Source organism: Odocoileus virginianus, chromosome 14 (assembly GCF_023699985.2).
Source record: "Odocoileus virginianus isolate 20LAN1187 ecotype Illinois chromosome 14, Ovbor_1.2, whole genome shotgun sequence".
Lineage (NCBI taxonomy): Eukaryota > Metazoa > Chordata > Mammalia > Artiodactyla > Cervidae > Odocoileus > Odocoileus virginianus.
Genome location: NC_069687.1, coordinates 23,479,426 through 23,497,615, shown reverse-complemented (window position 1 = coordinate 23,497,615; position 18,190 = coordinate 23,479,426). Strand labels below are relative to the sequence as shown.

At 35.1% G+C, this 18,190-nt stretch overlaps 1 protein-coding gene across 1 annotated transcript in view; it reads left to right on the top strand.

Annotated features, from left to right (window-relative positions):
* Positions 1–18,190, top strand: part of CDH9 (cadherin 9) — a 139,044-nt gene that overhangs the window by 89,593 nt on the left and 31,261 nt on the right. Inside the window, exon 3 of the mRNA XM_020903290.2 lies at positions 15,773–16,067. Within this exon, the coding sequence (XP_020758949.1) occupies positions 15,773–16,067 (295 nt within the window). The remainder of the gene's footprint in view (positions 1–15,772; positions 16,068–18,190) is intronic.

Genomic DNA, 18,190 nt, shown 5'->3' with positions numbered 1-18,190 from the left:
TATATTTTAATTTCTAAAGTTTTGCCTAAAAAAAAAAAGTTTTGCCTTTTTACAGAATAAAATATTTAAATCACACTGTGTGTAATATTTTCAGACTAGCTCCTTTCACTGAGTAATATGAACTTAAACTTTCTTTATCTCTCTTTTTTTAAAGGATTATAATTCACTTTTCCAGAGTTGAGAGAAAATATAATATAGAAAAATATTCAATATAACAAGGAAGGGCAGAAAAAGATTTAACAGATAAGAAAAGAAACAAAGAACCAGGGACATGAATAAAAATAATTGCAAATATGGTATACATTAAACAAACTATATCAATAAAACTTCTAAATTTGAATGACTTAAATATACCACTGATAGAGAATGATTAATAAATACAAAACATCATTAGATGCTGTCTAAAATGAACTCACTTTAAATATAAGTATACAGAAAGGTTAAAGTGAAGAGATATGGATATTCCAAGCAAGTAGTAACCAAAATTTGAACTATCTATATCAATTTCACAAAGCAAATATCAGATCAATATTCTTATCAGGAATAAATAGGAACAATACTCAATGATAAAAAAGGTCAGTTCTCCAAGAAAACAAAACAGTAGTTAATGTGTATGCACATAACCATATAACATCAAAATACATTGTCTTTTGATGACTGAAGGTTAGCTTCTACTAAATCAAAATTATTGTTTTATTTTCTTTATTGGTAATGCCGATTGGTTCTTTAAAAGAAATATTTGCCTACCTTGTGTCATAAAGCCATGGTTTCTTTTTCCAATATGCTTTTTTTGTTCCATTTATCACATTCAGCTCTGTGTTGTTCAGTGCACAGTCATGTCCAACTCTTTGTGACCCTATGTGGTGCAGTAAGCCAGACTTTCCTGTCCTTCACCATTTTCTGGAGACTGCTCAAACTCATGTCTGAGTCAACTCTTATTATCAGGTGGCCAAAGTACTGGAGCTTCAGCTTCAGCATCAGTCCCTCCAATGAATATTTAGGATTGATATCCTTCAGGATTTACTGGTTTGATCTCCTTGTTGTCCAAGGAACACTCAAGAGTCTTCTCCAACACCAGAGTTCAACACCACACCAATTCTTTGGTGCTCAGCCTTATTTATGCTCCAACTCTCATGTCCATACATGACTACTGGGAAAACAATAGCCTTGACTAGATGGAACTAGACTTGACTTGACTAGAACTGTACAAAAATCATCTTCACAGCCTAGATAATCATGATGGTGAGATAACTCACCTAGAGTCGAACATCCTGGAATGCGAAGACAAGTGGGCCTTAGGAAGCATCACAATGAACAAAGCTTATGGAGGTGATGGAATTCCAGTTGAGCTATTTCAAATCCTAGAAGATGATGCTATGAAAGTACTGCACTCAATATGCCAGCATATTTGGAAAACTCAGCAGTGGCCACAGGACTGGAAAAGGTCAGTTTTCATTGTAATCCCAAAGAAATGCAATGCCAAAGAATGCTCAAACTATTGCACAATTGCACTCATCTCACACACTAGCAAAGTAATGCTCAAAATTCTCCCAGTCAGGCTTTAAGAGTGCATGAACAGTGTACTTTCAGATGTTCAAGCTGGGTTTAGAAAAGCCAGAGGAACCAGAGATCAAATTGCCAATATCTGTTGAATCATCAAAAAAGCAAGAAAGTTCCAGAAAAATATCTATTTCTGCCTTATTGACTATGCCAAAGCCTTTGCCTATGTGGGTCACAACAAACTGTGGAAAATTCTTCAAGAGATGGAAATACCAGATCACCTGATCTGCCTCTTGAGAAATCTGTATGCAGGTCAAGAAGCAACAGTTAGAACTGGACATAGAACAACAAACTGGTTCCATATCGGGAAAGGAGTATGCCAAGGCTGTAAACTGTCACCCTGCTTATTTAACTTATTATGCAGAGTACATCATGAGAAACGCTGAGCTAGATGAAACACAAGCCGTAATAAAGATTGCTGGGAGAAAGATCAATAACCTCAGATGTGCAGATGATACCACCCTTATGGCAGAAAGTGAAGAACTAAAGAGCCTATATGTGAAAGTTAAAAAGGAGAGTGAAAAAGTTGGCTTGAAACTCATCATTCAGAAAACAGATATCATGGCATCTGGCCCCACCACTTCATGGCAAATAGTTGGGGAAACAGTGGAAACAGTGGCTGACTTTATTTTTTGGGCTCCAAAAATCACTGCAGATGATGGCTGCAGCTATGAAATGAAAAGGCGCTTTCTCCTTGGAAGAAAAGTTATGACCAACCTAGACAGTATATTAAAAAGCAGAGACATTACTTTGCCAACAAAGGTCCATCTTGTCAAAGCTATGGTTTTTCCAGTAGTCATGTATGGATGTGAGAGTTGGACTATAAGGAAAGCTGAGCACCGAAGAATTGATGCTTTTGAACTGTGATGTTGGAGAAGACCCTTGAGAATCTCTTGGACAGCAAGGAGATCCAACCAGTCAATCCTAAAGGAAATCAGTTCTGACTATTCATTGGAAGGTCTGATGCTGGAGCTGAAACTCCAATACCTTGGCCACCTAATGCAAAGAAATGACTCATTTGAAAAGACCCTGATGTTAGGAAAGATTGAAGACATGAGGAGAATGCAATGTCAGAGGATGAGATGGTTACATGGCATCACTGACCTAAAGGACATTATTTTTTTGTAAACTCTGGGAGTTGGTGATGGATAGGGAAACCTGGTGTGCTGCAGTTCATGGGGTCACAAAGAGTCATACATGACAAAGTGACTGAACTGACCGTACTGTACTGAAGCCTAGTGTGGAATATTTTGAGCATTACCTTGCTAGCTTGTGAAATGAGTGCAATTGTGCAGTAGTTTGAGTATTCTTTAGCATTCCTCTTCTTTGGGATTGAAATGAAAACTGATCTTTTCCCGTCCTATGTATACTACTGAGTTTTCCAAGTTTGTTGGCATATTGAGCACATTACTTTAACAGGATCAACTTTCAAAATTTGTAATAGCTCAGTTGGAATTCCATCACCTCCAGTACCTTTATTTGTAATGTTGCTTCCTAAGGCCCACTTGACTTTGCACTCTAAGATATCTGGCTCTAGGTGAGTAATCATACCATTGTGGTTATCTGGGTCATTAAGAGCTTTTTTGTATAGTTCTTTAATGTCTTTAATCTCAAATTAATTATTATGGATGATGTGATCTATGGATTGAGTTTCTTATTTTTAAAAAACACTGATAACCAAGTTGCTATAGTAGGATGTATTGAGAATACACTCACAAGGAAATTGCATTGACACCTTTTTCTAAATGACTATATCTGTGAGTTTACTTCCACACTTTCTATAGTTCTTACTAGTCTTTCTAATGCCTCACTGGGCTTCATTGTCACAGTTATGTAGGAAATCTTGTAATATAGTAATGTAAGTTCTCTTTGCTTTTGTTTTCAGAATTGTCTAGGCTACTCTATGTTTTTTGCACTCATGTTTGTTTATTTTAAATTTAGTTGTCAATTTTTTATTAAAAATACTTATTACAACTCTTTTTGACCCCATAAACTGTAGCCTGCTAGGCTCCTCTGTCCATGGAATTTTCCAGACAAGAATACTATAGCAGGATGCCATTTCCTACTCCAGGAGAAATTTCCAAGTGAGGGACTGAACCCTAGTCTCTCATGTCTCCTGCATTCTTTACCACTAGCACCACCTTGCAAGCCCACAGTATACAGAGAAGGGGGAGGAAACATATAATACAGATTATACATAAATAGGCTTTGGGAGTTTGGCTAATTCCAGCTCATCACATTAATACATAGCAAAATGTGATGAATATCCTATGTGTACTTGAAAAAAATGTGTATCATGCACATATTAGATTTTGTGCTAGGAAAATATTACTGGGTATTGATTTGGTAAATAACACTATCCAAATGTTTTATATCTTTACTAGTATTTGTTTTTCTGTTCTTTAAGTACTAAAATTTGTATTTAAAATATCCAAGTATAGTTCAGTCTCTCAGTCATGTCCAATTTTTTACAACCCCATGGACTGCAGCACGCCAGGCTTCCTTGTCCATCACCAACTACCGGAGCTTCCTCAAACTCATGTCCTTAGAGTTTGTGATGCCATCCAAGCATCTCATCCTCTGTTGTCCTCTTCTCCTCCTGCCATCAATCTTTCCCAGCATTAGGATCTGTTTCAGTGAGTCAGTTCTTCACATTAGGTGGCCAAAGTATTGGAGTTTCAACTTCAGTATCAGTCCCTCCAATGAGTATTCAAGATTGATTTCTTTTAGGATTGACAGGTTTGATCTGCTTGTAGCCCAACGGACTCTCAAGAGTCTTCTCCAGCACCACAGTTCAAAAGCATGAATTCTTCAGTGCTCAGCCTTCTGTATGGTCCAGCCCTCACATCTCTACATAACTACTGGAAAAACCATAGCTTTGACTAGACAGATCTTTGTCAGCAAAGTAATGTCTCTGCTTTTTAATATGCTGTCTATGTTGTCTAGGTTTTATTCCAAGGAGAAAGCGTCTTTTAATTTCATGGTTCCAAGTATATATATCAGAATAAACTGTATATAAATGCAGCTAGTTTCATAGTGCATGCATGCCTGCTCAGTCGTCCAGTCATGTCCAACTCTTTGCGACCCCATTGACTGCAGACTGCCAGACTCCTCTGTCTATAGAGTTCTCCAGGCAAGAATACCGGAGCATGTTGCCATTTCCTCCTGCAGGGGATCTTCCTAACCCAGGAACTGAACCAGCATCTCTGGTGCCTTCTGCATTGGCAAGAGGATTCTTTACCACTGAGCCATCTGGGAAGCCCCTTTCTTTCATAGTACTGTACAATGCAAGTTTATAGTACTTTTCATGTAAATAATACACAAGAAACACAAAGATAAATAAAACATTTTTTAATCCTACAGTACAGTACTTTGAAAAGTACAATAAGCAAGCAAAGTCACTCAGTCGTGTCCAGCTCTTTGCGACCCCCATGGGCTATGGCCTACCAGGCTCCTCCGTCCATGGGATTTTCCAGGCAAGGGTACTGGAGTGGGTTACCATTTCCTTCTCCAGTGCAATAGCTGGCAAACAAGGGCTGACTTCCAATGAACAGGCAAGAAGAGTTACTGACGGGAGGAGGGAGAGCAGTTGAGAGCTTGTAGAGCTGAAGGATCATCAGCAATAGGAGATGGAGGACAAGCTACAATTTCACTCATGCTTGACATGGATAGAATGAATGGTTCTCATCTTTGAAAGTTCACAACTTGATGGTTCATATATAGGAGACTTCCTGTAATATTTTTAGAATATGTCTTTAATTTATGGGAAAGATACAAAGATACTGCAGTTAGTTCCCAAATACCTTACACCCAGTTTCTCTTTCATTAACCTCTTGCACTCCAATAGCATCAGTTCAGTTCAGTTCAGTTCAGTTGCTCAGTGGTGTCCAACTCTTTGCGACCCCATGAATCGCAGCACACCCGGCCTCCCTGTCCATCACCAACTCCCGGAGTCTACTCAAACTCATGTCCATCGAGTCGGTGGTGCCATCCAGCCATCTCATCCTCTGTTGATCCTTTCTCCTCCTGCCCCCAATCTCTCCCAGCATCAGGGTCTTCTCCAATGAGTCAACTCTTCACATGAGGTGGCCAAAGTTTTGAAATTTTAGCTTCAACATCAATCCTTCCAATGAACACCCAGGACTGATCTCCTTTAGGAAGGACTGGTTGGATCTCCTTGCAGTCCGAGGGACTCTCAAGAGTCTTCTCCAACACCACAGCTCAAAAGCACCAATAGCATAGTTCCTACAATTAATGAACCAATATTGACAAATTATTATTGACTAAAGTCTACATTTTATTTGGAACCCCTTATTTTTTACCTAATATCTTTTATCTGTTCTGCACTGCATTTAGTCCTCATATTCCTTCGACTTCTCTATATTGTGTGATTGTTTCTCAGACTCTCTTAATTTTTTATTACCTCCAACGATTTGAGGAGTCCATGTTATGTCTTTAGTAATATGTCCCTCTAATAGGATTTATTTGATGCTCATTTTCATGATTATACTAGGGCTATGTTTTGGGGAAGAAGACCACAAAGATAAAGAGGGGTAAAGTGCCATTTTATCACATCACGTCAAGGGTATTACTTTCAAAATGATATATTACTGTCAGTGTTAACTTAGTTGACAGTGTTTGTCCAGTGTCCCCTCTGTAAAGATACTCTATTTTTTCCCTTTCCTTAGTGTGTTCTTGGGAGAAAGCCACTATGTTCTATTGACATTTAAAGGGTGGGACTCATGCTTCACCTTCTTGAAGGACTTAAGAACACACTCCGAATGGAACTTGTTTGCATGTAGGGAACTTTCTGTATTAATACGAGTGTACAGCATTAAGTGAACCTACCTATTCTTTGTGCCTAAATCATTATTTGCTGTTTTAATTATATGTGGACAAAATAATGACTCAATAGACTCATCTATTCTAAAATATCATAATTTTGATTATATATAGAAGAAATAAAGCCTGATCGTTCCCATAATAAAATTCAACTGTGATTTCAATTTGTCTACTGCTTTTTTAAATTTTATGAAATGCACTTCATGTATTTTGAACTCTTCTGGTGGCTCAGCTGGTAAAGAATCCTCTTGCAATGCAGGGGACCTGGTTTCTATCTCTGGGTTGGGACGATCCCCTGGAGAAGGGCATGGCTACCCACTCCAGTATTCTGGCCTGGACAATTCCATGGACTGTATAGTCTATGGGGTCACAAAGGGTCAGACATGACTGAGTGATTTTCACCTTCGTGTAGTTTTAAAATTTCTTTTAGTTCCATGCACAATAATTTTTGTTACATCTTTTTAAGATAATTCTCCTCTTATCATTATAAAATATTCCTCTTTATCATCTCTCAAAGTTTATTTTGTTTGGTATTAATATATCCCCACATATATCCCTACAATTACTATTTCCTATGTTTTTATTTCTTTACTTCAAATGTATTTGTACTGCTACATTGAAATCATGACTGTTGGAATGTATGAGCAGTTAAGCATTTTTTAGTGGATTCTCATAATCTCTTATTACTTGAGGCTTTAGTCTGCTAATATGTACTGATCTATTTGTATTGTATTTGTTCTACTTGTTCCTTTTTTAACTCCTTCTTTGTTTATTGTCTTTGTTTATGAAAGTGTTCCTATCTCTCTTTCCCCTTCTTTCTCCCCTATAGTTTAAATTTCACTATGATATTTTCAGCTTTATCTTCTTATATTATTTAGTGGTTGTGCTAAGGATTATAGAACAATTACAAAAATAAAGATAAGTATCCATCCTTAATTTATATCCAACTAGAATATGATGCCCTTATTACAAAACATTGTAACTTTGTAAAAGTGCAATTCCAGTTACCTTTTACACACTATATAGGTTATTTCTATATAATTTACTTTTACTGTATTGTATAAACCCCATAATACATTGCTATTATCCTAGATTTAAACAATCAATTGTTTTTAAAGAATATGTCTAATGTCTCATATTTACCAGCTGTTTTTCCCTTTCCAAGTATTCAACCTAGTATTATTTCTATCCTAAAGATATCCACTTAGTATTTTTTTAAATGAAAGCCCTATTTTAGTGAATTCTCTGAGTGTTTTTCGGTAAAATGTTATTATTTCTTCATTTTGGAAGGTTATTTTACTCAACAATTTCGCATTTCACTAATTCTAATGTGAATCCAACTGTCTTTATTGCAGGATTGTTTCCCTGAGCATATGTTTATTTTTTGGATGCTTTAAAGATCTCTTTGTTCACAATAGAGTCAGTTTAAAAGTGATAAAAATAATAAGAAAACATTAAAACATTTGCAAATTAATAATACACTTCTCAATAACTAAAAGAGGAAATCATAAAAATTAAGAAACATGAATTTATTCTCTAAAACTTAGTTTTCATTGATTAACCTTGGTGTGCCCCCATTTACGTTTTTTGTAATTATTTTCATTGAAATTCACTGAAATTGGATATATTGCCCAATGCCCATCACTAACTTGGAGAATGATCACCATTATCTCTTTTAAAAATTATTCTCTGCCATACTTTTTCCTCTCTTTTTAACTACATTTATATTAATTGGTTCTCTAAGTATATATACTTTTGTTAGTTCAGATATCTGAGTTGTTTGCTTCCATTGAGATGGAGATACAAACAGACACACATATATATGTGTTATGTATGTGTAATATTTTTCTCCTGATTTTGTTATTGCTCATCTCTTCAGTCGTGTCTGACTCTTTGCCACCCCATGGATCATAGCCCACCAGAAGAATCTGTCCATGGGAGTTCCCAGATAAGAATATTAGAGTGGATTGCCATTTCTTTCTTCTGGGGATCTTCCGGACCCAGGGACCAAATCTGCCTCTCCTGTTTGGCAGTGGACTCTTTACTGCTGAGCCAGTTGGGAAGCCACTATCTATCTATCTATGTAATATTATGTGTGTGTATATATATATATACTTTTCCTTTTACTTTACTTATTAATTTAAATTGCTATATTGTGGGTATTATAGATGATACAGTGTCTTGTCAAGTTTTGATTCTAGAAACTATTTGAATAGGTCTGTGTTAGTCTTATTTTTCTTAGGATGTACTTTTTTACTCATCGAACACATTCCTTTCTCCTGAGGCATGGGTTTTCTCAAGTCTTAATGCCCAAGATGTTCACTTAAGATGAATCTTTCTGGTTGTGTCAAAACTCCTATCTGTTCCCACTCTTCACAGTGGCTGACATTATCTGTTAAAATCTTAGATCCCTAGAAGTGTCTTTTGCTGGGCCTGCCTCCTGTATATGTACAGTATAAGATTCTACTATAAATTTTAGCAGAAATCTTACAAAGTTACCTTGGTTAGGCCCTTCTGTGGTTCTCTGGCTCTCTCCTCTTTGTACCCTCTCTAGGAAATTCATGCCACAATAGCAGCCCTGGATTCCAATCTCTGTTTTCTCTGCAGAATCGCTAATTTCTGTATACAGGCTATACATCTCTACAATAAAGCTATTCCCAAACAAATGCTAGAGTGAATATATATCTTATTCTGTGACTTCCCCTCTGCTTTTCAGGTCTTATAATCAGAAATTTCATATATTTTGTCCAGATTTTTACTTGCTTGCTATGAGAGTATAAGTCCAACTAATGTAATGTAGCTTAAGCTAGAAATCTTTATGGTGTAAATATATTGCTTATCAGTGGCTTTCCATTTAGGTTTTATTTACTATAAAACTGGATATTAACATAAAGTCATGAAGCCAATACCTAATATAAGTAGATTTAAAGATAAAAAGTTGTTTTATCTGAAATAAATATGCAAAAAGACACTGTTAAGACTGATGCACAATTTACTATTTTTGAAAATGTATTTTAACATTATTAAAACATCAGAGATAATTGTAATTGTTATCAATGATTATTTTTTAGTAACTCTTAGGAAGAGCTCTTTGGCTTTCCTCACTAGACTTTGAGCAGAATGTTAGAAAATTCCAAATATAATTTTAAGGATGTATTTAAGGATTATTTATAAGAGTTGGGCAGTATGGCCTACTTTTGCATATAAAAGCACTTTCAACAAAAATTAAATGAGCAAACAATTAAAAGATCTTTACTTTTAATTTTTAAAGGAAAAGCGATTAGAGGTGAATTTGCTTTGATTTTGCACACTTTGCTTCCAAATGTTGTATTATTCTGAGTTCTTCAGAGAAACAGAAGATACATAACATATTATATAGGTTATATATATGTATAAACACACACATACACACACACACACACACACACACACACACACACACATATATATACACTGCTTGAAGCTCTGCCCACTGGGAGTATTTCTTTTCAACACTGTCCTACAAGGATGTCTCAGAAAATGATTGTAGTGTTACAGTCCAACTTTCAGTGATGCCTGGAAATCATGAAGAACACCTTTTAAACCAGACCGAAGACTTTTCTTCTTCTGTCACCTGAAGAAGGAACTTCTCATGAGGCTATAAATGCAGGCTGGGTAGAGAAGTCAGTGTAGCAGAAGTGGGGACCATGGGCATTGGGGTCACTTCTTTCTGTCCCTTAACTTGGGTTTTGGGGGGCATGTCCAGGCCTGATCACATATGAACCAGTTCCATTTGAGGATAGAGTGCTGTCATTCACACTCAACTTTACGGCTCGATAGGTCAGATAACACACAATTCGTGAAGAGCATTTCAGACTGTGTAGTCACTTGGTACCCCATGGGTTAAGAAATTAGTTTGTAAACCTCCGTAGTAAGCCAAGAGGTTTTTCTCAAAAGTAGACTAGTTATCCACAGAGGAATAAGGTAGGGTCTTGTTCCAAAATCAGGAGGGTCTGTAAAGAAATTCACCTATCACAGGCTCCAACCAAAATCTCTACCTGCTACTGCTACTTTAAGAACTTCTGGATCTATAGGATTATATGGCCAAAGTGATGGAGTAGCTTGCACACCAGACCAGACCTATTACAGTCAAAGGCAACAGCTTTTCAGGTGACTTGGTTAATGGATTTGGAGAAAACACCCAAATGAGGAATATGCTGCCTCCAAAATCTGAAGAGGCCCACTAACCCATTGTGCTATTTTTTTGGTGGTAGGATGGGTCAGAAGTGACAGTGTGTTATTTACCACAGGGTGTGTTTGGGGACACACGGGGTGCAGTAAGAGATGAACTGCAGGTAAAACTCCGTTGATCACCTGACTTCTGTCCTCCTCTATTCAGGCTGGCAGATCACACTGATGCTTTGCTTCTCCTGGAGCTGATATCAGTTCAATGTCTAGTAATACCAAACTGTTTAATCATTTCCTTTTCCCCAGTGCATAGTTCTCCTGAAAAAAAAGCCATAGTGTTTTTGGGGAAGACTTGGAGAAAGAATAAGAAATGTTTGGTGTATACTGGGATCCATCCTCAAGAAAACTTGGCATCCTTTTTATTCAAGGGATTCTGGGTCTGTAAATTGGCTCAAGCCTGGGAAATGATTGATTCTGATTTTGTGATTCATGCTGCCGTTTTGCTCTCTTACCTTGAACTTTTTGGCCTTTATAGATTAAGTATGAATTTAGTAGCCCTCCTATCCACTTTTAGGAACACCATAATCAGTTAGCCAATGCCATAGATCTCTGTGAGTCAGACTATTCTGTTTAACTCAGCTGACCACTATGATATCCTGCCACCTATCTTTTGCCAAGTGAGTGCGCTTAACCTCTGTCACTCTGGGATCCAATTACTTCCATTGCACTTAGGTTTCCCAGTTCAGAGATAGCAGGTCCATTGTATCACAGAAAACAGTGATAACAAAGCTCTTCAAGGATGACTGGGTGCCCTCATAGGCTTGTATCCCACAACAGTGATGAAGGGTATGTTTTCTGTACCCTGTTCGTGTGGGTGAGTAGATGTTAAATAACAAAGTTACTCTAACATTCCAATCTCCCCTTAAGACTATTTTCCTCCCTTTATTTTCCTCTGGAAAACCTGGACAAATACAGATTTTATTTACATAAAATATAATTTATATATACATAATGTATATATATTATAAATATACATAACATTAATTTTCTCTGGAAATATATATGTAACATATATATTATATTATTATAGACCAATATGTATTTGCATTATATTATTATATAAATGTACATATGTAAAAATTGGCTCCCATGATTTTGAGTCTGAAAAGTCCTAAGATTTGCAGTTGGCAAACTGGAGATTTAAGAATGTTGATGTACTGGTTTAAGTCCAAGTCCAAATACTTGAAAACCAGAATCAATTGTGTAACTTCCAATCTGAATAGAAGACAATAGACAGAAAGAGTAATTGTCCTTTATTTAGCCTTAGATGAGGACACCACTTAGGAAAGGATAGTCTACTTCAGTCTGTTTACAGATTGAGTAGTTAATGTCTTCCAGAAGTATCCCCATAGATACATTCAGAATTATGTGAAACCAAATATATAAATTGATTTACAAAGTTAATTATCAGTTTAAAATTTTAGCCTATTTTGCATGTGCATGTTTAATTTTTTCAAATTTTTGTAAGTAAAAAACATTGTAGCAGAGCAAAACTAAAAATGATACTCTTGGAAAACAATAGCATTTGAGATATTTATCCATAATTTATTTTGCTTTCAATGTATTTATTCAAGTCTAGAAGAGGGAAGAAAGGTATGATGAGGAAATGAAGACTACTAGGTTTGTTGATGCCTGGAGAAAATAATTACACTTGGTACTCATTTCTTAAGGCATTTTATGTTGGCTTTGCTTTATAATACATAAACAATATTTTTAAGATTTCTATTTTGTCACGATCCTAAAAATGCTAATTTTGAAGTTTATTTTTGTCAGTTATTTATATTTAAGCTATAGTAGAATAAATTTTACTATTGATATCTATCAATTCTAAATATATAATTCAAAATTAATAATGTACATGAAGCAAAAATTAGTATTTTAAGATAGTGGCTTTTGTTTCTGTTATATTTTACCAAAGAAAAACTTTTGAGAACTTTTACTTTTAAAATGAAATTGTGAATTAAAGCAATTAAAATGTGTTTGATTTTGTGTAAAACAATTCTTTTAAAGTGGAATTTTAAATTAACAGAATAAGAAATATTATGAAATATTGGAACAGGGTTTAGAACAGGTAGGGATTGAATAATTAAATTATTTCAATGATGTACTACTTCATTGAATGTAATGGTTTCAATATATGAATGTCTAAAATAATATTATTGTTTTATTGCAAGGATTTATTTTGTAACTAAAATTTAATATTTTCAGGCAAATACTTATTCTGAAAGTTTTGTATTTCCATGAATATTTTAATTTCCCTTTGGTCATCACCCTTAGTCCAAACAGCATGATATTATAATACAGAATTTTCCTTGAAAATTTAAAAATTGAATATAGTATCATTCAGAAAAAAAAAGGATAGTTTCTATCCTACATAAATGTTTTTCTAGACTTCAAAATATTTTGAATGACTAGAAAATCTTTGAAGAGTAAATTGTTTCCATAAATGATTGAATCTAAGATGTAGATTCATATATAATTCAGTGTGATAGATACAGGTTCATTTTCCTACATATTTTAATAACCACAACAGAATGTTAAACATTTATTAAATGCAAAAAATAAAGGTATAACACAATATTTATTATAGTATTATTCTAATTATGTTAAATGTATGGAAAATAGTGGGAAGGATTTAGAAAAATCAAAATTAATTTTTATTTGTATATACATACATAAAATTGAAATTTTATGCTACAAACCTGTTTCTGCTTTTTGTATTGGCTACTTATTAATAATTTCCATAATATAAACATGGGATGGGGTCCCTGACTTAGTGCACAAATACTACTATATTTAATATTCCCCAATTTTCAGTGAATTGTAGCATTATCCCTGGATTACCTTTGTTTCAGCCTGAGAATATATTTGACAATATTGATAATTGACCAATATCTCAAGTTTGTTTTTTGCTGTGTATAAATACGTATTGGGCTTCCCTGGTCGCTCAGGCAGTAAGGAATCTACCTGCAATGCGGAGACCTGGGTTCGATCCCTGGGTTGGGACGATCCCCTGGAGGAGGGCGTGGTAACTCACTCTAGTTTCTTGCCTGGAGAATCCCCATGGACAGAAGAATGGTGGGCTATAATCCATGGGGTTGCAGAGTTGGACACGACTGAGCGACTAAGTGCAAAGTGTCTTAACTCTCTAGACTAGACTCTAGAATAGAGAGTTAAGGAAGCATCCCTAAGAATAAAAATTGTAAATGAAATTTGATAAACATTTAATTAGGGGAAAATGCAGAGAAGAGGAAGGGTGTTAAAGGGTGAGAGAAACATCTGCAAGCATGAGATATAAAAGCTGGATCAAGCCTTCTGAGAAATGAAGAAAACAAAACAAGGCAAAACAAAGCAATTGATATGTATCGAGTGTATAGCAAAGTGGGTTAAGGTGACAGGAGCACATCTGGAGATGAGAACAAGATTATGATTAATGCATAAATAAGGCTATAGAGTCCAAGAAAATAGAATAACAATAAAAGTAAAGATTATTAAAAAAGAATATTATCCCCTTTTAATAGAAGTGCCTTAGACTAAACACACACACACATACACACACAAAATTTGTCTAATATGACAGAAATTTGCATTAGACTAAGTCTGATTTCTAAGATTTTAGATTCATATTTCTTATGTACTGTACCTGGTTGGAGACTTTTTTGCTACAAAGTAGTATGACTACATTTGTGATGTAGAAAAATCAACTTTAGTACAGAAAATTGTGTGCAGTAGAAGGAGAGGGAAGTAGTCATCAATCCGAAGACCATTGCCTTGGTCCAGATAAGACCAGTGCAGGGTGCTAGCCACAGACATGGAGACAGACGACTAGGCAGGGAGATATTTCAGAGAACAAAAGTCTGCATGTATTTATTTTAATATTGGGTTTAAAAGTAAAGAAGGGGTAAAGTATGAATCCCAAGTCTGTAATTTTTGCTACCATAAAAAATAGATTCAAGTGCTCAAATAGTTCAAAGATGGAATAAGATACTAAAGATAGGTGGAATCAGAATGTACTGGGAATTGCAAAGTAAATGACGGAAGACAATAGAGCAGGGGATAGGCTGGAAATGACTCAAGGTACAGAATAGTGTTAGATTTGAAAAACCATGGTTTCCCTTGTGGCTGAGATAGTAAAGAATCTACCTATAATGCAGGTAGGTCACCTGGGTGTGATGCCTGGGTACAGAAGACCCTCTGGAGAAGGGAATGGCTACCCACTGTGGTATCCTTGCCTGGAGAATTCCATGGACAGAAAAGCCTGACAGGCTTTGGGGTCGCAGTCCTTGGACTCTCAGAGTCGGACCCGATAGAGAGACTAACACTTTCACTTTTGCAAAACCATTAGGAATTTTTCCAGCTGAAAGTTTCTGTAAATATTGATACATGATTCATGCGTCTGTTTTAAACATTTGATGAAAAACCATCTATACTAAGAAGTTTACTTTTAAGATGGAAATGAATAGAATGAAGATGCATAAGATTATTTAAACGGCCAATGGAAAAGTTCTGTGAGTTTTATATCCCTTGAAATTTCAAATGTCCATAAAATTTCTCAATTCCCAAAAAAATGAGAACATTCTGGTAGAAAGAGTACTCTTCTAAAGTCATATAGAGAAAAATCTGTGAGACTAAGTTTAATATTCTATCTCTGGTCGGTCTTCAATGACAGAGCCTGTGTATCTGCAAGCAATATTATATTGAGAGAAGTAAAATCATTTAAAATTATGGCATATAGCCTAAACTTTTCATAATAAGGTTTGAAATTCCTCACATTATCTCTTTGAGTTCAGTGATTTTAAGTGTAATCAAGAGTATATTAATATTTTACACTTAAGATCTAGACTAATAGATTCTTTTCTTGTTAATGTGCCAGACATTTAAATCTTGGTAGTATTCTAATAAAAAATATTGTGTGAGCACTGTGTTTTGAAAATATATTTTACTTTATTTCAAATTAATATATATGTGTTTTTGAGAATGATGAAATTAAAATGTTTAATCTCTCCACAGTGAAAATTAAGATAATGACCTCAATCATTGTTCTAGTGATGTTATGTGGAGATAAACTCATATTTGCCAAAATTATTTTTTCTGTAATAACAATGCATATATTTATAGACTCTTCCTTTCTACCTCCCTGAAGCTTCACACTGACCAAGATAAAGGAGATGGAAATTTAAAATACATATTAACAGGAGATGGGGCTGGCAGTCTGTTCGTCATAGATGAAAACACAGGAGATATTCATGCGGCAAAGAAACTAGACAGAGAAGAAAAGTCCCTTTACGTTCTTCGTGCCAAGGCTATAGACAGAAAGACCGGGCGGCAGGTGGAGCCTGAATCTGAATTTATAATTAAAATTCATGATATCAATGACAATGAACCAAAATTCACAAAAGACTTGTACACTGCCAGTGTTCCTGAAATGTCTGGAGTCGGTAGGTATATGCTAATTCATGTAAATTAAGGTTTTTATTTTACTTTTTGCTAAGGTAATTATTATGGACATACAGTTATGAGATGTGATCTATTTCAAGATAAGAGCTATAACTGTAACTACTAATTAGTGTTAGCTAACTCACTTCTAATGATTTTCAGTTGTGTTTCTTAACAGTTTCTGCTATTTTGTAACTGATATTTAAGATGATTATTGAGAACAATTATTCCACTGGATTTCAACCAAGTTTTTACCTCTACTCAACTGTCATTCAAATGGCACTCAGATTCAATGTATTTTTGCCTAAAATGAAAAGAATAGTGTCAGCAGTTTTAGAAAGTTTTGCTTGCATTATTTTGCATAATAACAACAAATGCTTGCATTTGACAAATTTCTTTTGATAGTATCATTTGATCATTGAAACAACTTCATGTGATAGGCATGAGAAATAGAACTTTAAATCCCCATCCTGTTAATTAGGAACCCTGGATTCAGAAAGATTAAGTAACTGAATTAAGATCAAATAACCTGTCAGCATATCAACAATATTCTAATTCTTTTTCATGTTATTTTAGCTATATTCCACACAGAATGATTAGTCTAAAAACTGAAACTAATCATTTCATTCTTTAAGGCTGCCCATAATTTTAAATGCCTTTTGTTATTATGAAATATTTTTATCTGTAAAGGTCATTACATTTAGCTATATTTATATGAAAGGTTAGATTTGTTAATGAGATAGTAAAAGGTGACTCAAATTACATTTCTAATAAAACACTGAAAAACGTGCGATTGATTTTCAAACTTTGATATTTAATTGAATATTATTTCAAAATCCAGTATATAATTTTGACATTGTTGTATTAATACCTAGGTCAGTCTAAAATAAAAGAAGGAAAACAAACTTATGTACACCTTTGCTGAGTGATTGATGTTAAATATTTTTTAATTATGTGTGTCATCTAGCCAGAATAACCAAAAGTTTGTAAAGTTTTTATTTTTTGCTAAACTGAGATGAAATCTCACCTGAAGAAGGGAAAAATCTGCCTTTTCAGGTATTCATTCTAATAATATAAAAAGCATTAGTCAAATTAGAAAGGAGTCCTGTGAAATCATAAAGCCTAGGATGAAATATGAGTTGGCTGTATTTTCTTTTAAGATTTTTATGTATCTGTTAGCTTGGTTCGGTTGCATGGAAAGTACTGCATTGGTCCATAAAAGTTGACCAGTGGGTTAATGTAGATATACAGCATGTCTCTTTGTAGGCTTATATTTGAGATAAAGATACATATAAAATGATGTTCTCCATTTCAGTTTCCTATTGATGTACATTCTACAGTTTGATTTTCTGATTAATACCCTCCAACAATTGTAAAATTTTTTTTCTTTTTTTTTTTTTTTGGATGTTATTTTGTCAGATGTTTTGACACATAATAATACAAAAAGTGAAACTGTTAGTTGCTCAGTTGATCTGACTCTTTGCAACCCCATGGACTGCAGCCCATCAGACTCCTCTGTCCATGGAATTCTCCAGGCAATAATACTGGAGTGGGTTGCATTCCATTCTCCAGGGGATCTTCCCCACCAAGGGACCAAACTTGGGTCTTCTGCATTGCAGACAAATTCTTTACTGTCTGAGCCACCAAGGAAACCCCAATAGTACAAAAACGTTCATGTCTTTTCTTTCTCCAGAAAGATTTGCTACATCTATAAGATATGCAATTATGCAAAATCATGCAAGCAAAGCTGTCTAAAACTGCTGATGCTATTCCTTTCATTTCAAGCAAACATACACTGAACCTGAGTGCCATTTCAATGGCTGTATATTGCCTAGTGGCTCAGACAGTGAAGAATCTGTCTGCAATGCAGGAGACCCAGATTTGATCCCTGGGTCAGGAACATCTGGAGGTGGGCCTGGCAACTCACTCTCGTATTCTTGCTTAGAGAATTCCATGGACAGGAGTCTAGCAGGCTCTGGTCCATGGGGTTGCAAAGAGTTGGACACAACTGACCAGCAAACACTTTCACTTTCATAGAAGTAAAAACTATAATTAATATGATAGAGGTGTTTGAATGTAATAAATTTGGATAATTGACTTAAAACCAAAAGACTTTTAAATTTCC